The sequence below is a fragment of the Myiozetetes cayanensis genome, unplaced genomic scaffold (genome assembly GCF_022539395.1).
Source record: "Myiozetetes cayanensis isolate MyiCay16 unplaced genomic scaffold, myiCay2020 scf16, whole genome shotgun sequence".
In the NCBI taxonomy this organism is placed as follows: Eukaryota; Metazoa; Chordata; class Aves; order Passeriformes; family Tyrannidae; genus Myiozetetes; species Myiozetetes cayanensis.
Window position 1 is genome coordinate 18,024,676 of NW_026087270.1, and position 20,864 is coordinate 18,045,539.

The 20,864-nt window shown below is 46.4% G+C and overlaps 1 protein-coding gene across 2 annotated transcripts in view; it reads left to right on the forward strand.

Moving 5' to 3' along the window:
• The first annotated feature begins 1,224 nt into the window (after window positions 1–1,224).
• The window catches only part of PHAF1 (phagosome assembly factor 1), a 31,661-nt gene continuing 12,021 nt past the window's right edge, over window positions 1,225–20,864 (forward strand). For both annotated transcript variants that reach the window (XR_007628438.1, XM_050311269.1), the window contains exons 1-7: window positions 1,225–1,369; window positions 5,985–6,067; window positions 9,930–10,013; window positions 12,811–12,854; window positions 13,113–13,192; window positions 17,573–17,667; window positions 19,936–20,033. Coding sequence is in view for 1 of the 2 variants with exons in the window: in XM_050311269.1 (XP_050167226.1) it covers window positions 1,306–1,369; window positions 5,985–6,067; window positions 9,930–10,013; window positions 12,811–12,854; window positions 13,113–13,192; window positions 17,573–17,667; window positions 19,936–20,033 (548 nt within the window). In the remaining variant the exon portion in view is untranslated. The remainder of the gene's footprint in view (window positions 1,370–5,984; window positions 6,068–9,929; window positions 10,014–12,810; window positions 12,855–13,112; window positions 13,193–17,572; window positions 17,668–19,935; window positions 20,034–20,864) is intronic.

Here is a 20,864-nt window from a genome sequence, read left to right on the forward strand (position 1 = left end):
AGGTGTCGCTTCTCATGGGCCTGGCACGGGTCTGTATCCTTGGGTTTTCTCAGTTACTTTTAATTCTCTGCATTTTGGGCAGTGCCCAAAGCCACGGTGCCTCTCATCTCGGATCAGGTTTCCACTGTAAAAAGGGTGATGGGCTGCCATGGGGTGTCCAAAGGGTGGCACATCCCAGGGAGTTCAGTTTGCTGCTGGGCTGTGTGGACGCTTCTGCCCCTGGGTCTTGGGGTGTGAGTGAGGCAGGTGAGCCCCACCTCGAGGGCTTCCTTGGGCTCAGAACCCTGGGGTGGCTCCAACAACATCGCAGAGCCGGTGACCTCGTTACTGCTTTCTTCCTCACTGAGTCATTCCCATCCTCGTTCTAGCTTTGCTCGTGCCGCTGACTAACTCCTCCTCACCCCTGCTCGCCGCCACCCCGGCCCTTCAACAGGAAAAACTGGATGCAACCGGGCTGGTTCGGGCTGCTCGTCCTTCCCTCAGTGCCGAGCTCACCGGGGCGACCGGGCCTTGCGCTGCGGCCGCGACCCCCGCCCGGCGGCGGGGCCGGGACTCGAACCCACGATCTACCCCTCCCGGAGCCGGCGGGGCCGGGACTCGAACCCGCGATCTGCCCCTCCCCGAGGGGACAGGGCCAGGATTCGAACCCGCAATCTGCCCCTCCCCGAGGGGACAGGGCCAGGATTCGAACCCGCAATCTGCCCCTCCGCGAGGGGACAGGGCCGGGATTCGAACCCGCGCTCTGCCCCTCCCCGAGCCGGCGGGGCCGGGACTCGAACCCGCGACTTTCCCCTCCCGGAGCCGGCGGGGCCGGGACTCGAACCCGCGATCTGCCCCTCCCGGAGCGGGGATTCGAACCCGCGACCTGCCCCTCCCCGAGCCGGCGCCCTCCCGCTCCCCACGGCCGGCCCCGCCCCTGCCCCGCCCCGGCCCCGCCCCCGCGCGGGCGCGCGCCTGACGGCAGCTGCAAAGCAGTTTTTCAGCAGCCGCAAGTGAGGTGAGTGGCGGCCCCGCGGCGCGGGAGGTCGGAGCCCCCGGCCCCTCAGACGGGACGGGAGGGACGGGATCGGGAAGGGAAGGACGGGACAGGACGGGACGGGACAGGACGGGACGGACGGGACGGGCGGGCGCGGCCCTGGCCCTGCCCCGCGGGGAGGGGCGGGCGGGGGTGCTGCGGCGGCGCTGCCGGCGGGGCCGGGGCCGCGGGACCCCCCGGCCAAGCCCGCTGCCCTCCCGCTCCCTCCGCAGGGTCCGGCGCTGCCCCCCGAGCCGCCGAGCGACCCCGCGGCCCCGCGACCGGAGCCAATGCTCGATCTGGAGGTGGTGCCCGAGCGCTCTCTGGGGAACGAGCAATGGGAGTTCACCTTAGGTAAGTGCACCCCTGGCACGGCCCTCACAGCTCCCCGAGGGACAGAGCTCTGGCTGTCCCCCTCAGCCTTGCCTGCCGCTGCAGCCCCGTGTTCCGAGGGTTCCCGCAGGGGTTGGTGCCCTGGTTGCTCTCGCACGCCCGTCCTGCTTTGTTTATCAGCTGTGCTCGCTCCTGCTCTTTTGCCCTGTTTTGCCTTGGCCATCTCGGGCTGGTCATTCTTGTAAATAGCTCCCGAAAGGGGAAGCGTGACCGTGCCGAGCCTCCCCTGTCACCGGTGCTCAGCTCGAACGCTGTGCTTTTCCACACGGACCCCGCAGAAACGCGAGCCGAGTTTCACAACTTCTTTGTTTTGCTGCTGGGTTGCGACACGGGGCACAAAGCAAACTTCTGAGCTGTTCTCTCGGGGTCAGATAACGAGCGTCCCTCCCCCAGCCGCTTGTCCCTCTGGTGTCACCGAGCAGCCCCTCCCGCCGGTCCCTGTTCGCTGCCCCAGAGGGAACTCCCCGGGACATTCGGGTGGTGCTCAGCCCGGCACCCCGACAGGGATCTCCCCCGGGACATTCGGGTGGTGCTCAGCCCTGTACCCCGACAGGGATCTCCCCCGGGACATTCGGGTGGTGCTCAGCCCGGGACATTCGGGTGGTGCTCAGCCCTGTACCCCGACAGGGATCTCCCCCGGGACATTCGGGTGGTGCTCAGCCCGGCACTCAGAGTGCCGTGGGGGCTCGGCTGGGTGGGTTCCTCGCGTGATTTGTGTTCTCCAGCGGGCAGTGGGGTCTGCAGACTCTCAGACGGTGCCGTGGGTGTCCCGTGTCCTGCGTGGCTGTGTGAGGTGTCGGTGCTGGGCTCCTCCTCTCCGCTCTCCCCTATGCTGTAGCTTTGTGAAGGGCAGTTAACGAGCCTGGCAGGTGTAAACAGGCCCCGTGTGCCAGCCCTGTGTGTGCCTGCACTGGGGCTGTCAGCTGTGACAGCAGGGACAGGCTGTCCCTAAAAACCCTGTAACACAGCTGAACTGGGGACACACCAGAGCTCTGGGGCTGGGGTTGTTTATGTGGAAGCCACTGAGCACAAAGGGCTGTTTATGCTGCTGTGGCTGCACAGTCAAGCCCAGCCCGATGGTTGCAGGGAGCTGGAATGGCTGTGCAGGCTAATTATAGCCCCTCAGGTCCCAGCCTTAAACCTTGGTGATCTCCCTGCAGTGCCAACCTGTGCTGTGCTCTCAGCCCTGGGTGACCTTCTGCCCCCTTTAGAGCCTGTGCTACCTGGGAGAAGCAACCTCCACCTCTGCAGCCTGGCAATCTTCATGAATCCAGAGTACCAGCTGCCCCCCACCCTCCCTGCCAAAACAAGGAAAGGGAAGAGAAGGCAGTGTTCATTTCCCCAGGACCCCCAAGGAAGCCTGTTAGTGCAGTCTCCTGGTTCAGCCCCTGTGCTGTGTGAGTGCCTGTGCACACTCACACATGAGATGGGAAGGAGGAAGCTCAGCTGTATTCCTTGGAGTAAACAGAGCCACCACGTGACGTGGCCAGGGTATAATTAGCATGACCTGCTGGGGCAGAGCAGGGCCCTGGCTGGGTATTAAGACACTTCAGTTTGCCCTGCACCGGGGATGTTGTGTGAGGATTGTCCTGTCCTGGCTCAGCCGTGCTGGTGGCAGTGGGGTTGGGAGCTGCTGTAAATGGGATTCCTGCTGCCAGCGGTGTCCTGCTCACGGTTTGTTTAGCTCTGCTCTTAGCAGAACTAATGGCAGTATTCCTGAACTGCTGCTGACTCTGGCTCCCAGTACTGTGCCCACAATGGGGATGACTGAGGGGAAATGCCAGGAAAATTTTGTACATGAGTTCTTGGATTGTGTTTCTGGCTCCAGTGTTGACTCACTGTGTGACTAGAGCAGAAAAAACTTAGGCAAGGCTGAGTTTAGATCCCTGTGTCACTGCAGCTCTCGGGCTGTGTTCCTGCCATTTTAGAGGAGGACAATTAAATGCTTGTTCTGGAGTGCCTGTAGCTGTGTTATTGGTGTTTGAGATGGGTCATTTCTAAGGCACACTTGCATTTCTCTGGCTTTTGATGTTTTCCTGCTGAGTTTCACATATCTTTATGGAATGCCTCGTGATCCATCCTAGATTTTCTTTTATTCTTCTCTTAATCTTTATTCAGTTCTCAGCCCTCCCTGCCCCTTCAGGACAGGCAGTCCTGGCCCAGGCTGCTGTTGGCAGCTGTGCTGTTCCTGGGCAGCGTTTGGGACAGGAGGCTCTGGCTCAGCAGTTGGAAGGGGGGAGGTTGTGACAGGGGAGCCCCAGCTCTGGGCTTTGGGGGTGTCACTGGCCATGGCTCAGCTTGGTTGACTGGAAGCCACGTTTGCTTCCCTGTTCCCCCTGGCTGGTGAGCAGGGCAGAAAGAATTCTTTGTTTTCCTCTTGGCCTGCAAAGGCTGACGAATGGTGAGGAGAAGGGGGTGTTGTCCATTTTTGTGCTCCTCCTTTGGCTTTCTGCTGATGGAGGCAGAGGGAGGATACTGGCTCTTCCACACGTGTCTGGAGGTTCTGGGAGCTGTCCTTGGAGGAGTTGGTTGCTCTCTGTAGCTTTGCTGAGCAGCTGCCTGCCAAAATCTGGCTGCTGAAAACTGAACCAAGTCAGGCCATGTGCGTTTGCTGTGAGTAAGAGAGTCACATGAGCCGTGTGTTTGCACACTTACCAGCCCAGGATTGCATCAGTTTACATCGGGCCACACACCCAGCTGGGTGTTTCTGTGCACTTTGTGAGCCAAATGCCTTTGTACTGAAACCTCAACCCGCTGCAGGCACTGCCATCGCTGTCTGGGTTCTGTCAGCTCGGTCACAGCCTTTGCTTCAGCCTTTGCCATTGGTTTGGTTTTTAAAGCAGTGCCTTTGTGACCCTCTGTGACATGAATACTGCCTTAGGAAATGGGTTTGGTAGTTTAAATCATCTTTACTTATATTTTGGAATCATACTTTTTACTAGGTTAAGAAATGTGAAACTTGTACAGCAGCATCTTTGATCTCAGCTTCTTGCTCTCATTCATGTTTCTGTTCCATTTTGAAAATATTATCTAAGACATAATAACTGTCATCTTAAAACTCAGCTGCTTAGACTGCAAGACAACTGCTATTTCCTAGATAATAGGAAACAGTGCTGCTTTATTGTGTGTCTCTGTTTAATTGTATTACTGTCATTAAAATAATAACTCTTTTACCTTATATCATCCACTGATGTATAATTTCTAGCTGCAAAACAAATTGTCTCCAGGATTATGGGCTAAGGAGAAAACCAGTCTCACAGACCTGTTTGGATATGGTATTTACAAGTGGGATCTCTGCAGTTCTGACCTGTACATCTGCTTTTCCCAAACCAGGTCTGATAACTGGAGGAAAGCTGCAGCGATGGGCACAGCAGGCTGATACTCTGGGGGTTTTTAGTGCTGAGCACTTTAAAGCAGGGCCTGTGGTGAGCCAGGCGTGTGTGTGATGTACAGATATTTCTGGACAGAGAGAAGGAGTTTTCTCCCTTTGATACCAGAGGTAGGGTCTAGAAGGTCCTTTGGAACATGATGTACAGTCTGAGAGGTGTAGCCAGAACTGAAAGTTTGAATGGAATAAGTGTCGGTTCCAAGGTGAATTTTCCCTAATCCAGGCAACTTTCTTGATATTTAAAAACTGGAAATACAAAAGAACAGGGCAGGGAATGGAAATGAAACGTCAGATAACAAATCTAAATTGACTCGCAGCAATTAGTAGGAGAACAAAACTTTACAATTAGGAGCTCATAACCTCTTCATAAATGCCTGCTTTGAATCCAGGAACGGGACCACATTTCGTTTGGAGAGGCAACAGAGGTTTTAAGTGTGATAAAGGATGAGATGGTGTGGTGCTACTCTTCCTGCAGAATCAGCTGTTTCATTCCACTTCCAAAAATTTATAGCTGTTAAGATAAGATATACAGTGAAGGGAAAAAAAAAGCCCTTGAAAATGTATGGGAGGGTGAATTGAAGTGTATTACTTGAATTGAATCAAATTGTTTAGTATGTTTATCTCGTCTGTAAACTGAGAAGATAAAGTTTCTTCCTTGACACAAATATAGCCATATCAGCAGCTAATGTGGCCTGTTAGGGCTGAGGAGAATCGTTGCTGTTTTACTGCTTGTGTCTATCTTGTGCAAATACTCAGTGCTTTATCAAGGTTAATAAAAAGTGCGTGCCATAAATGCTGTGTGGGAGCCTCCTGGATGTGTTCAGGGGTGCTCCCTGCAGCTGCAGTGCAGGCTGAGACAGGCTGTGTTACCAGTTACTGGGCTGGTTACCCCACAGAGGTCTGTGCCTGGCTGCTCGAAAGATCTTTGCTTTTTCTGCCTGAACTTTGCTGTTTAGTTTTGTCTAGAGATACCTTTTCCACATCTGCCTAACAAGCTGGGGGCAAACAGTGACTGTTCAGTTTGAAAGCACAGGGGCTGTGCTGCTCCCATGGCTGCAATGGGCTTGTTTATGGACTGCACACCTTTCTGTGTATGCAGTGTGTGCTCCTGGGGGTTGATAACCTTGCTGTTAGAAGCCCCTGTTCCTGGTGTCTGTGCTGAAGAGATCCCACTGTTTCTGTTTGCAGGAATGCCTTTGGCTCAGGCCGTAGCAATTCTCCAGAAGCACTGTCGCATCATCAAAAACGTCCAGGTCCTCTACAGTGAGCAGGTGAGTGCTGCGCGGGCTGCCAGGAAAGGCACCTCGTTGTGTCCCAGAATTAAGGGTTGGATGTGCTGTGGGAGTTGTGGGGCTACTTGAAGTTGAATTACACCAGACTGTGGCCACGGCATCAGAGATGGAGCTTTTGTAACAGTTTAAGGGTAACAATCCTCAGCCAGTGCAGTGACTGAACAGCTGCCAGTTCTGTACATGCAGTTGTGGGGTAGCACTGCTTTTCCTTTAAGAAGTGAAAGGTTATGTAATTAGCTGGATAATTTAATTCTGGTCTATTTACTTTATCATTGTCAAGTGTTGCAGCATTTTAAAGAACTGAATCACTCATTACTTCCTGCTTTGGTGTTTGGTTCAGTGGTGATGAACCCCCCAAAAGGCTTCCACACTTCCTTGCTGCATCTGCAGTTTTGTCTGGAGAAAGTGGATGCAATGGTTTAAACCAGCTCTAGATGTTTTAATCATTCTTCATAAGTAAGCATTAAGTTCCTAATATGTTTGACTTCTGTCAAAAAAGGGACTAGAAGTAAAACCTCTCTGCTAGATCAGGTAAAATGTGTTATACACCCACCTTTAGGAAGAGGAGATTGGGCAAAGGAGGATTGGCACTCTCCAGATGTAGTTTATGTGAAATGCACACTGATCAGAAGATGATATTCATATGTTGCAAATAACATCTTGGCATCAGAAAAGGGCAGACTGTGGTAGAATGTCAGTTTGCATCGAAATACAGATTGAGGCCTCTGTGCTCACAGGGAATATGGAATGGCTGAGAACAACATGGACTCTGTTCACTGCTGCATATATATTTCATATTATTAAAGGAATTATCCTTTTTCTGTTTCACATTACGTAGATTTATGGGTTTTGTGCTGACTGAATGGCAAATGGAAAATCTGGCTCCTTGTACTTAATACATGGGAGCATCTGTCTGGCAGTGAATGCATTCCTTGTTTTCTGTATTCTTTGGAGGCTTTTAGTTTTTCCTACCACAGTGCATTCGAATTGTTTCTGGGTTTGTTTGGGAAAGTGATGAGATTCCTGCTGCACTCAGATTTGTAGGGTCAGAGCAGGATGAGTGGCCCAGTGCTGGAAAGCAAGGTGTACCAGTGCTTGGCTGCTCACACCTCCTGGGCAGATACTTTGTGCTGGACTGTGTACACTGAACTTCTGTTCTCTCTGCAGAGGGCAGGTTTAGGGCTTTTTCCCCAAACTGTAATGAAGGTAAAGATGTTTTTGACATCTGCGTAGTCCAACAAAACAGTAGCTCTCAGCTGCCTGGAATCAGTTGAACCCATGATATTTTTTCTGTCTTTTATTGCAATTCAGTGCCTGCTATTGGTGCCGTTTTTCCCACACGCCCCTCCGGGCCTGCAGTTGATTGTCTGGCTCTGTCCTTGCCCTCGTGCAGAGCATCATGCCCTTCATTAGCAGCTGAGCACAAAGAGCTCAGTTCTCAGAAGATTCCCAGCCTTAAATAAACTTCACCACGCTCAGCTTCTATCTAGCTAAACTGTACCTGAACAGCCTTCATGCCTTTGCTCTTTGCTTTGTAAAAGAATGCCTTGGAGCGTGGTGATCAAGTGTTATTTAAAGCTGTGGTACCTAAAGCGCTGCATTTCTGATCCTGGAACTCCAGCAGTGAGTGTTTCCTTTCAAAAATTTATATGGCAATTAAACACAATTAGATCTGCCCGCGGTGCTCTCTTTCACTTGACGTAAATGGGATGCCCAAACTGTGCCAGAAGAGCTTGATGAATCCTTTTCTGTGAATAAAAGAATTGAAACTCCTTTTGGGTCAGTTTAAGCAGGGTACTTAATTGCCTTTGTTTGTTTTCCTAAGCTGCTTCCTCTGGATTTGTGTTGATGGGATTGTTCAGTGATAACAGTTTTTCCTGCATCCTTATGTAGATTAGCAGTATAACTGCACATCTGCAGTGCTTCCTTCAGGAAGAACTCTCCTGTTGCTTCTTGGCATCATCTTTCATACTTGAACCTCTATTTTGTGTATTAGAAATCACATGAACTAAATTTGCGCCCTTGAAACTTTTTCTTTTATTAGAAAATGTGCCAGCAGAGAACAGAAGATCTTTGCTGTACTAATTATCAAGCTTTTCCTTAGATGTTTGGGTTGTTTTTTTTTTCCCACCCACTCAAAAGCACTTGTAATGCTCTCATTAATTTTGGAATAACCTTATGAAAATTTTGCTTAGGAACCAGTGAAATGCAGATTGTGTCCCATGTCAGAACAACTCTGTTGGTGTGTTGGAATGCAACATTCCAAAGTTTTTTTGCTCTGTCTGTAGCCTTTCTAAATTAGATTTATAAGGCTGTCAGGATCCACATTAGATCTTTTTATCTCAGGCCTGTAGTTCAGTCCAGTGCTGCCTCAGTTGTGCCCAGCAGCACCGAAGTTTGCCAGCAGGAGTGATTGATGCCATCGTGCAAAGTGCTGGGGAAGCTTCCTTTAGGAGACAGTTTACAGGCCAGATCACTGGTGTTTGAGAAGGATGAGCTCAAACTGAACCAGCTTCAGGAAAAGCTGCTGCAGAGATCAAGGGGAATGGGAAATCTGCATCACAGGGGATGGAAAGGCCTGTGGCTTGTTTTGACCTCGTGGTGTGAAGTCTGGGATCTGTTTCCTTGAGTGTATAGTGTGGGAAGGGGTGGGAGATGCACGTGAAAATGCTCAAAATGATCCAGGCTAGAAGATAGTGCTGATGTGAGAACAAAGAGGGCAGAGAATTTAGGATGAAAATTGGACTTCTGACAGAGCCTCTCCTGGCAGAGCAAAATAAGGTAGCTAATGCTTAATTCATAAAAGGGTGTGTCTGCCACTGTAGAAGGCTTTGTGTGCCCCAGATGTCCCATCCCCATTCTGTCTTTTGCTACAGAACTGCTGGGTGCAGTTCTAGGGCATGAATGTTGCTGCCTGCCTGTCGTTCAACCCTCTTTCTCCTCTGAGGAGACTGCTGGGGAGGGCAGAGCTTCTGAGGCAAATGTGCTTTAGGTGGTGTGTGATCAAACAGCTGAGCTGGGCCAGCTGCCTGTGGGACTGCACTGCTCCAGCAGTGAGCAGCTTCCCCAGGCACACATTGAGGGGGTGTAGGGTCCTTACAGACCCCGGAGAGCCAGTGGAACGTCTCCTATTGACTCCAGCAGCGAGCAGTTTCCCCAGGCACACACTGAGAGGGTGTAGGGTCCTTACAGACCCCAGGAGAGCCAGTGGAACGTCTCCTGTTGACTCCAGCAGACTGCAAATTAAGCCTTCAGTTGTTATGATTCACAGTAACTAAGGAAACCTAAATTCTCAACCGAAGAGCCTGAAGGCTTCCTTTTGAGGCCTGAAAAAGACTGTGACAGTTTGATTTTTGAAGTGCAAAGCCCTCTCACCATCCCTTTGTCAAGCACACCCTTGGCTCTGAGGTGAGACTTGGTGAGGTGGGCTGTTATTTTTGTGTGCCAGGAAAGCAGCAGATTCCCTGTGTGGTGTCTCTGATGCTAAAGTGGGAATGTTCATTTCCAGGGTGTTGGGTTTTTTTTCATGCGGGGCGGGGATTGTTTTGGTTTGAGGTTTTTGGTTTTCCCCCACTTGAAGCAGTGGCCAGAGTACCCTTGGGAGTTGTTGCAGGGTGCAGGTCTTGCTCGGGCACTGCTGTTTCTATTTCAGAAGGAAACGGAAGGGGTCGAGAGCTTTGGCCAAATGTATTTTAGTTGTGCTTATTTGTTGAGTAGGTGCTGGTTTTCTGAGGCACTTTTGTTTTTCCAAAGTAACCCATTTATACTTTTACAGTGCTATATATCTAAACAACGAAACCTTGCAATTATAAGCCTAACAGCTTTTTTTTTTGTTTTACAGTCCCCTCTTAGCCATGACCTCATCCTTAACCTGACTCAGGATGGAATCAAACTGCTGTTTGATGCTTTCAATCAGAGACTTAAGGTGAGAAAACACCCTTTGTGCAGAGAGACAATGCAACCCAAAACTTCTAGGCTGTATTAACAATTAATACAGCATAACTATGTGGCTCTTTCAGAGATATAATTTGTTTTATATGTATATATATAAAAATATAGTACAGCAGGTGTAGCTTACACTGATAATCTTTCCAATTATATTTAATTCTGAAGGAGACTGAACTCAGAACTGGCATAATCATTTCAAGTCCATGACTTGCTTACTGACTTTTTTTGGGAATGTTACAGTCCTGTAGTGTTTTTGAACTGCTGTAACTAGTGTATGCCTTGTCTCTTCATCTCCAGTTTTTGAGGGTCTGATTTTGTCATTTCAAGCACTCCGTGTTGAAACTAAGCAAGAGCTTTTCATGTCTTTCTCCATAATGTTTTTTAAAAAAATTTTTTTTTTTAAACTAAAAATATAAAACTCAAATTCTTCTGGTATGTATTTTTAGGTTTGTTTCAAAAATAAAAAGCACAGGAAAACCAGTCTCTTCTGGTATGTTGTGGTTCAGTGGCCTAGTGGTACCTCTTGTTTGTTTGAACTGTGGAAAGTCAAGCTGTGTAAATGCATACAGTGCAATGAAAACTTGTAAGAGTGTCCAGAAAGCTTGATAGAAGGAACCCAGTGGGATCAGTCCAGCAGTGAGCCACAGGACTTGCTAAAGGATAGTGTAGGTGTGGAGTAAGGAAGGGCTGTTTTTAAGATGGTGTGACTGTTTTCAGTGTTGCTCAGCAGCAGCAAAACTGGAAAAATCAGGAGGCCTTTTTTTTTTTCCTCTTTAGTATGTTTGCTTTTAATACACAGTTGCTGTTAGATTTGACAGTGGAAAGAGATTGAGGTACAGGCTGCTAAAATGGAAAGCATTGATAGGTCCAAGGAAACTGGTGCAGGAATAAAGTCAAAACAGCATTCCTAAGAATTCCTTCCTTTTTCAGGGAGTGGGGAACAGCCTGTGCATAGTCTCTCAACTCACCTTCAGCAGCCAGAGCACGGCAGGAGTCGTTACTAATGTGGGCTAGTGTGAATTGGTACATCCAGGAGCAGCTCTGACAACATTCCTCTGAATTTTAGCATCAGGATCTGTCCCATGTGCTCCCTCCGTGATGGACAGAGTTTAGGTTTCCCAGTGTCCATCTGCTACTGCTGCTTAGGAGACACCTGGATGTTTTGAGTCGTGGTAGTGATTGTCAGCACAGTGAGTGTGCTGACACGTCAGGTTTGATTCATTTAAACCAGCTGCCTTCTGGCTGTGTAGTAAACCCGGCACTAAACAGCCCTTGGTGGTCTCAGGGTTTGTTCTCTGCACGTGGAGTCACGTTAATCCTTTGGTCAGTGTGGTGTCTGTAACTTAGAAAAGAAAACCGTTTTTAGTGCTGGTGCCTGTTGTTGCTGTTCTGAGCTTTTCGTAAAAGTAGCCTTTGTTTTTTAACAGGCTGTGCAGGAAAGGAAACCTGGACATGTCAAACTGCATTTGAATTAAAGTACTAGATAGCCAGGTTTTTCCAAGAAGCACAGTTCCAAGGGTATTTCACTGAGAAGAAAAATTTGTTTTCTCTTTGACGTTGGTTCTGCGAGAATGTTAATTTGTTACTTGCTTTGTGCTCTACTTGTTGATTATATTCTGAAATGCCATTAAATGTTGATTTATTTTTTTTTCTAAATATATATAGATACAGTGGTTTAAACATGGCAGGTTGTTTTATTTAGGGTTATTTGCTGGGCATCTCCCAAAACCAAGACTTCCTTCTTAGCTGGTGATATTTTTAGGCTTTAAAGCCACATTTGGTAGCAAGCTCCCTGGGAACTACTGCTTTATTTTTTAGCTGGAGAGTGAGTCCTCTCTAAATCTGCTAATGATTTGTTGGAGGATTATACAAAACAATAAAAAGTGCTTTACCTTTTCTTTACAGCAGTTATGATGTGCTGTATGTGTTTGCTTTTCCTGCTGACATGGGAATGCATACGTAGAGTGGAAGAAGCTTGCATTTGTCCATGGTTCCTTGCCAAAAATGATCTGCTTAAAGCCCAGGGTAGCCTCAAAATCCAGTAACAGTCCCATAAAACCCCTGTGAAATCAGTGTCAGGGGCGTGTTCACGGTGGGATATTCAGAACAAGGGATCTGGACCTTGCAATACTCAGTAAGGTCTAAAACCTTTCCTAAATACCAGAACTAGGTGTGTTGGTTTGCTTTGATTCTTTGTGGGCTGCTCTTCTGATTGTCTTCTGTAACTCTTGGTGAGATTGCAAGGTGTCTTTTTATGCAGAACTGAAATGGGATACGACTGCTCAGTCCTGCTGTGTGCGTGTTGGACTTCAGAAGGAGCTGGAAGGTTGGAACACTGCAGTCAGTGTTCGGACCTGGTGTCCTGCCCAGGCCTTCTTCAGGGCAACCCAGGGAATGGCCTGCTCTTCGACATTCATTAGAGGATTCCCTAATTAGCTGATTTTTGCTATCGCCTGCCTTTGAATTTGGTTAAGAGTAAATTCAGCAGAGACCAGGGTGCTGATGTGTGGGTGAAATTGTGGTTCCTGCAGGCAGTGCTGTGTACGTGGGGCACGGGGGTTCTGTGCTGAGCCCGAGCTGTTCAGCACTCGGGTCACATGTGCAGCTGCTGAGTCAGTTTTCGTGGTTGATCGCTGACAGTGTGATTTGTCCTGGCAGAGTTCTGTAAGGGGACTGAGCACTATTGGCTGGTCTTGCCTTTGGACAAGAATTTGCCTCTGTAATGATGTGCAAATGTGTCAAGTATGGTAATGTTTCTGTTTCCTGTGTTTCAGGTGATTGAAGTTTATGACTTGACTAAGGTGAAGTTAAAATATTGGTAAGTGATTTAAGACCTCGCATGATTTCTTGGTTAGGCTCAATTTTTAAAATTCTGTACTCATTTTTTCAGTTATTCTTTTCAAAAAACCCAAATAGCTGTCATAAAGGAGTTTACATAATTTCTGAACATAGCACTTGATCAAATTAGCAGTTTACTCTTTTCTTCAGTCTTGGAGACTTCTTACAACTTAAATGTGGTATTGCTGTGAATAAATGTTTGTAGACTCCATTCAGATTAATTTTGTTTCCTTTTCAGTGGTGTCCATTTTAACTCTCAGGCAATTGCTCCTACCATAGAACAAATTGATCAGTCATTTGGAGCAACACATCCAGGAGGTAAGCCAAAAGATTCCTGAGAAGCACACCTAGACTGACAGACTTCTTTCTAGGAAGCCTCTCCTGTGTGTCTGCCTAGAGCAATGTGTAGGCAGCTCTGTTGTCATATTGTGTTGTCATGTTGTGTTCCAGGATGGTTGTATTTGTACAGCTGGAAAATCATGTCAATTGTGGCTTGTTTTACAGTGAAATGGTGAGCAGAGAGTCACTGGCACAGAATGGTGTGTTCAGATATCATTAAAGATCACAGAAAACTGTGAGCTCTGTTGATGCTGTTGTTTTACACGTTGTTGTGCGTGGTCAGCTCTCAAGTGTCCTCGGGGACTCTGTATAGCATGAACATACAAACACCGGAGCTGTTTTCTGTGCAGTCAGCCAGGGCTGTTTGCTCTGGGCAGGGTCAGAGCTGAGCCTGTGTGGAACTGGTTTCCATCTGGCTGTGCCTCCCTCCTGTTACTGGGAGTGCTGGGGGTGTGAGCTCAGTCTCTGTGAGCACGAGCAGAGCCAGGACACGTTTGTTTAACCTGGCTGAACCTGCTCTGACTCCTGCACTGCTGCTTGGTTGTTCACCATCTCTGGAGCAGGAAAAAGACTTATCTTTAAGCTCCTTGTTTATATGTGAAAATGGAGAGAATATGTGAGGGGTTTGTTAGGGGTTTGTGATGAGAATAAGGCAGTGGTGAAACTTTGAGGAGGATATTTATAATTGCCCAGGAACCTTCAAGAAATGGAGCCCCATGGCACAACAAGAGGGAACATCAGCTCCATATAGGCAAGATACCGTTTTTAGAGGCTCATTCTCTATTTTTAGCTGAAGCCAGTCCATTTGCAGCAGTCAGGCTGATCCCAACCAGGCGAGTGTTCTTTGTGATGGATGGTGCTTGCACATCCAGTCTTTGTCTCTGTTGTCTGCAGACAGCCTCTTGCACATGACAGAGCAGGGTTTATTAACTGGGGAGGGTCATGTGGCTGAAGCAGCATCACTGCATAAAAGCCTGCAGTAGTACAGGAACATCAGATTGAGAGAAATGAAGCTTGGAGGATTTCTGGCCATAATACTCCAAGGATCAGAATTAGCCTTTTAAACTTTGGTCATGACCTTAACATTTCCTCTTGGGCAGAAATTGAGATCTGTGCTTAGATCTGTTATGGAAATAGTATGTACAAGAGACTGTAGAGTTTAAGAAGTGTAAAAGTGGTTCCATATCTTGCACAGCTTATAATTTTTACTTGTTATTTGATGATGGCTTATTTGCAAATATTTAGAGATGAAGCGCTTTCAAAACTGTGATACTGTGAACTATAAAAATACATACCCAGCTATAAGCATTGCTTATGGTAGTAATAGCTTGTTGTTTTATTACTGCCTGAAATTGTATGCAAGCACTTAAAAACATAGTTTGGCACCCCATGTCTTTGTGCTGAATTTGCAGACTTGTGCACCTGTCATGTTTAATTATGAAAACTTGCACGCTTGCTTCATCTGATGATAGTTTTTCATAACATCTTTTCATCTAACGACATGCAGATATGAACATTTATTTATTAAAATGTTGGCCTCTGGTACCATTTCAGTAGTGCATTTGCTTATTCAGCTTCCTCATTGGAAAGATACTTCTTCCATTAACAGCCTACTTAGCAGAAGTGAACGCTCTATATAAAGCTGCCTGTCATAAACAGCTTGAACAATATTGTGCAACACAAGTCTTTGATAACTTTTTTTTTATTTGTGTTTTCCAAAATAGAAAAGGCAAAAAAAATTGAAAAGTTCTCAGACTGTGGGGTGGATGGTGATGGTGTTTGCGTGTCCCACAAAAATTGGGGCTGGGGTGGGAGGACAAACCTTCCTCTTAATGTGTTGGTTTTGATGAATGAGAGGGACATGACCATCCCTTCTCTTCTCTGTACTAATACTCCTCCAAAACTCCGATGGAGGCACTTGGAAAGTATTTTGTTGTTCATCTCTATGTTCACCTCCACTAGAATTTCACACAAAATGTCTCTCACTTAAACCCAAGGTGGTTGCAGCAGAACTTTCCTGCAACAGGATACAGTGCTAGTTTCAAAATATATTTCAAAATGTTAGCAACACTTTTGTGTTGAAACCAACCTTCAGTGAGCAGGTTTGGTTTTGCCAGATCAGTGGTTTTACAAGAGAAGAGTCAGAAAAAAACAGCTTTGTGACTTTTTTGGCTAATGTTAGCTTGAAACATTGCACTACCTTTGTCATGGGGCTTCCTGAAATATGACCACTTTGTTGGTCAACACCTCCCTGAAAGCCAGGATTTTGATCCCACGTTTCCATGATCCTGACCTGCCCTCCTGCTGGGAAGTGCTTGCTTTTGCCAGTGGTTCTGTTGAAATCACATCCTGTCCCGAATCCCGATGGATGTGGCAGTTGGCCAGAGTGCCATTCAGCGTGGATCAGGGCTGGGGGTTGAGCTGAAGCCACGAGGCAGAATGGAAAGCCCATCCTTCCCTCCCGCCACAGTGGCCTGGTGAGGATGGGGAGGGGGTTCCTGTCTGCTGGCTCTGCAGCTCAGCCTGCCCAGACTCCCTGAGGTGCCAGGAGAGTCTTGTGTTTGATACCAGCAAGACTTGGCCTCTGGATCTGCCTCTGCTTTTACTAGAACTGTAAAAGCTGTTCTGCAGCCTTAGTGCTGTTGGTGGCTTTGTCCCCTCCTGCTCCACAGAAACATTTCCCAGCTGCTCCCACCCTGATGCCTTCCTGGAGGGCAGCAGCAGAGCAGTTGTCTTGCTTCTGTCAGCACTTTTGAATGGAGTTATTCTGCAGGTACATGTGTGATTAATAAATAAATAAATTTTATAAAAAGGAAAAATAATTAAAAAACCCCTTTACCTTGTGGTTGTGACCCATGGCTTTGAGGGAGACATGAGAGGACTTCCCAAGAATAAAAGCATTCCTTGCCCTTTAAGCCTAAGCATCAGCAAACATGGGGATGGGAACTGGTGTGATTTGTATAATCAGATATCACACTTGGCATGACTAGGGGAAAAACAGTCCTCCAGCTGGCTGTGGGCTTTGGAAAAGATGTATCATAATTTATCACATGAGAGAGATTTGTGTAATTTTCCTGCCGATCAAAACATTTCCCTCTCCCCACACGTTTTCCTTTGACTGACAAGCATGGGACTCTTAACCAGCACATTCTGCAGGAAAGGCAAATGGTGACTTTTGAAAGCTTAATGCTTATTGTTCAACTATTATTTTTCTATCGTGGGTGGCCTGGCATCGTCCAGATACCTTGTAATATGTCTCTCAAGTTGAACATTTGAAAGATGCTTTGGGAGGGAGGGAGTAAAGTATCTATTTGTATGCATTTTGTCTCTATGCTATGTCATCTTAAATATGAAATTGTAAGAAAAAAGGGACTGTTGAACCAATGTCCTTTGGTAAAGTGGAAGAAAGCAGCCTCTCTTGTTAGAGGTTCCTTTATTGTTTGTAGCCTCTGCTGTTTTCAGGCTGTCAGCTCCTGTGTGTTACAAGAACACTCCGTTCCCCTGGCGGCTACCGGGCACAGGTTGAAGTTTGTAGCACCAATCCCAGAACAGTTCCCAAGCTCCCAGTCTTCTGGGATTATTTTTTAATCTCTTTCCACAGTCTCAGCAAACAGCGTGTCTTGTCAGAGTCCAAGTACTGGGATGACATTTATTGTTGTTTATAGTTGGTGTTGTGCAATTGGTTGCAGTGAATCAGGACATCTCGTGATGTGGTGACTGCTGGAAGGCTGGGCATGCTCTAGTTCACTGGTGCTGTCTGGGGGGCTGCCCAGTGGGCTGCTGGCTCTGGTGATGTTATTTGGGATGGCTGTTGTAAAGGCCTGGGCCCTGTGTGGGAAGCATTTCCTCCGTGTGCTGTCTGAGCCAGGAAACTCAGCTGACCTGGGCACGGCAGCTCCTCTCCCAGCAGAGGTGCCAGTGGAGGTCACTGGGTGAGCTGGGTGGTGTGAAATAGGGGATTTATCAGTCTTCTGTGCACATCTGTCTGAAAGACTTCCTGGTTAATATCGTACAGTGATTTACATAACAATGGACAGAATTGTTATGTGCTAATGGTGGCTGTTTACTTTAGAGATATGAAGGTATAATTGATTGTGTCATATTGTGTAATTGTATCATTAGGGATAGGTGAGTGCCTGCAGGCTTGTGGAGGCAGCTGTAATGAAGCCACGGTTTCTCTTATTGCTGTGTTTTTACTGCAACAAATTAAATGTAAAGCTATTATTGTCCTGTGTAATTGTGTTCCTGCATTTTGAGATGTAGCAAATTCACTGAGGTAATGAAGGAGCTGTTACATGTGAACTGGAGAATTGTCAGATTATTTTGGTAACTCTGCTTTTACTTTCTTTTCCCTTTTAGTGTACAACTCAGCTGAGCAGCTCTTTCACCTCAATTTCAGAGGACTGTCGTTTTCTTTTCAGTTGGACTCCTGGACTGAAACTCCGAAGTACGAGGTCAGCAGTCGTTCTTAGTTAATGGGTGGTCTTTTTGCCTTTATGGTACTTGCAAAGTATCACCTACAATGTGTCTCACTGCCTTTTGCAAGCAGAAGAAACCAGTCATTTGAAAGGAATTTAACTCCTCAGTTGTGCTCTTGCTCATGCTATGTAACCATTTCACAGTTAAAAACTTGCTTCCTGTTAGCAGAAGGATGTGCTCGGAGGTTTGGCTTGCATCATGAACTGGGACCAGCAGTTCTGTTGTTGAAAGGAGTCTTCTAAAAATACGAGTGCTGTCTGTGGAAATACATAAATATTAAGCAATCCACTGGGAGGCTGTTCTTTTATCAGATATTTTTGAATCTCATCAAAGTGATTATGCAACTAAAGTAGGATAGGGTTCATAAAATACATTTTCATCTTAAGTGTCCTTCCGTGCGAGTGCTTTTAGCAAGCCAAATGAATGAGCTTTATTTGTAATGCCTGTTTGCATATTCACCAAATGTTTGGATGAGTTACCGAAAAACTCATCCAAAAACTGAAAAATACTGAATAACTGAACATGTTACTGTGTTCTCTGAAGTCTTTGGGAATCACTGTTTAAAGCAGAAACAAGATCAGGTCCTCTGTGGTGTATATATATGTATGTATAACTTGTTTGGTGTGAGAATGAGTTGTATAATCTAGGCTTATCAGTTAAAAATAAAGGAGCGTCTGAAGAGCCAAAACAAAGGGGAAGAAATAACCAGCATGGTGACACATGTTTTATGTCACAGCCTGGTACTTTAGTGGTTGTGGTTGGCCTGTGAGAAAACAGGGGGTAACCAGGGAAGTTATTATTTAGCAGCAGTGAAGGTCGGTTGGGTTTCATAAATATTGATCAGTAAATAGAAACCAACAAAGCCAAACAAAAAGCACGGCCCAACAAAGAGTAGTTGCTTTGCATGCAGGAGTTCCCAGGGCGTTGATGAATGAAATGACCAAGCCGCTGAAAAAGTCAATTGTTATACCAGAGATTTGAAAAAACAATAAAACATCTCAAGCTGGAAGGGACCTGTAGGGATCTTTGAGTCCAACTCCCTGCTCCTTGCAGCACTACCTAAAAGTAAAAGGTGTTAAAATAAAACTGCTAGAACAGTGAGAAAATGATTTTTCATTCTCAAAGTCTTTCATTCAGTTGTTCTAATGAGGTTATAAAATGTTCACACAGAGTGAAAGGCCAAAGTCTTCCCAGGAATATAAAGAGGTAGAAGTAGGATTGTTCAGCAAATAGTAGTATGAAACAGTCCACAGGGAAGATGATTATTTGTGGAGCTTTTAGGGAGGAACATTAGGAAAGACTGCAGAGTGAATTCAAATTTGAATATGTCAAAATCTGTCGTGTTCTGGGACAATCATATATGAATGTGAACTGAACAAACTGAAGAAGACTTTGGCATCTCTACATCAGCTAAGGAGTGCAGGGTTCCTTTGAAATGCCTACAGCAGTGAAAGGCATTTGCTCTAGGTTAATGTTTTTTTCCTAAGAAGAATTTTTTGTGTCTACCTTATGTGATGTCCTGCTAGAGTAGACCAGGTAATAGTTTGCATGTTGTGCATCTTGGTTTTGTGACAAAGTTAGGGGTTTTTTTCTGTCTGATGACAGCAAAGTATATGGTCAGTTTTGAAGAAGGTCCTGTCATCTTCAGAGCTGAAAGAAATTCATTCTTCTGGTGTGATAAGAGTCAGCCTGACTTCCTTAGCACAGTTTCTCTTTGCTGAGAGCACTCAAAATCCTGTCCTCACAACACGTGTGAGAGTGCAGTGATGAGGGGAGCAGAAAATCTGTTTAATGAACAAGTTTCCATTCATCAGATAAAGGCATTTTGCAAACCAGCAAAAATGTGAAAAGGCTGAAATTTAATGCAGTGGGAGAGAAAAAAAGAAGTTTTCCATTCAGACAGATGACTTCTTAGACCTCAGACACAGCGTATCGGTACAAACACCTCGATCGTGCTGGTGCCAGTGATCAACCCAGGGAAAAACTGAAGTTCTCAGTGCACACCATGGCTAATTGTCAGCCCAGTGCCATCTTTTGATGGATAAACCTGGTGAGCGTTTCACCCCAGCTTGGGAATCCAGGGCTGATGTAATGTAGAGAAACACCATCTGGGGGGTTGGGGTTGTTTGTTGTTTTCCCTGCCTTGTCTTTGGCCAGAGACTTACTTGAATTGATAAGCATGTAGTGTATTCCTCAAATAACTTCTGACTTTGAGCTGAAGTGTTGACTTTGTGTTTCCACAGCCCAACTTTGCCCATGGCCTGGCCTCTCTGCAAATCCCACATGGTGCGACTGTGAAACGTATGTACATCTACAACGGAAACAGTCTGCAGGATACCAAGTATGTACAGCTGGGCCTGCTCTTTTGATCATTTATTTACTGTTTTGCCACTGCTAAATATAATCAGATCTTTTTTTTAGCTCAGTTTGGGTCTTTTATGAATTTGGTGATGTGCAGAATGCCTTTAGATACCAACCTCTTCCAAATTTCCATAGGTGTTGTCCTCAGACCTTATAATCAAATGTTGATTTGATTTATGTTGCTGTAAAATCAGCTTGGTTCAGCTGTAGTAGGCAAGTTCAATTGGCCTGAAAATGAATTAGTTAAATAAAGCAGGAACCATAATGAATCAAGTAAGACATGTGGTTAGGCTATTTTTAGTCTAGTTTTTTGTTTTGTTGATGACCTCTCCCTAAGCAAACCAAACTCGGTGTAGGCAGTCAGGAAGTTGTAGTGTATTGGTACTGTGTGTGTCATGTCAGGGTCCCACAAGGGTCTTAAACTCTTGCTATACAAAAATAATAAAATATGCCATGTGCATCTGTTCAGTGCATTTGCAGATATGTCTGAGCTTCCTGTCTTCAAGGCCAGGCTGGGGGGGTATTTGAGCAGCATGGCCTAGTGGAAAGTGTCCCTGCCTGTGGCAGAGTGGTTGGAACTTTGGGGTCCCTTCCAACCCAACCATTCTAGGATTCTGAGAAAACTAACCTTCATGCCTTAACACTAACAGAGGAGTTATATTTTACTATGGTTAATGTTTTCTGTGGTATTATATTCTGCCTTTTTTTTTTTTAAAGCAGTGCCTTATTGTACAACATCTGATGTTTTGTTCTTTCTAAAAACATTGTTTCCTTACTCAGGGAAAAATTGAAGGCACTTCTGTAAATTCTT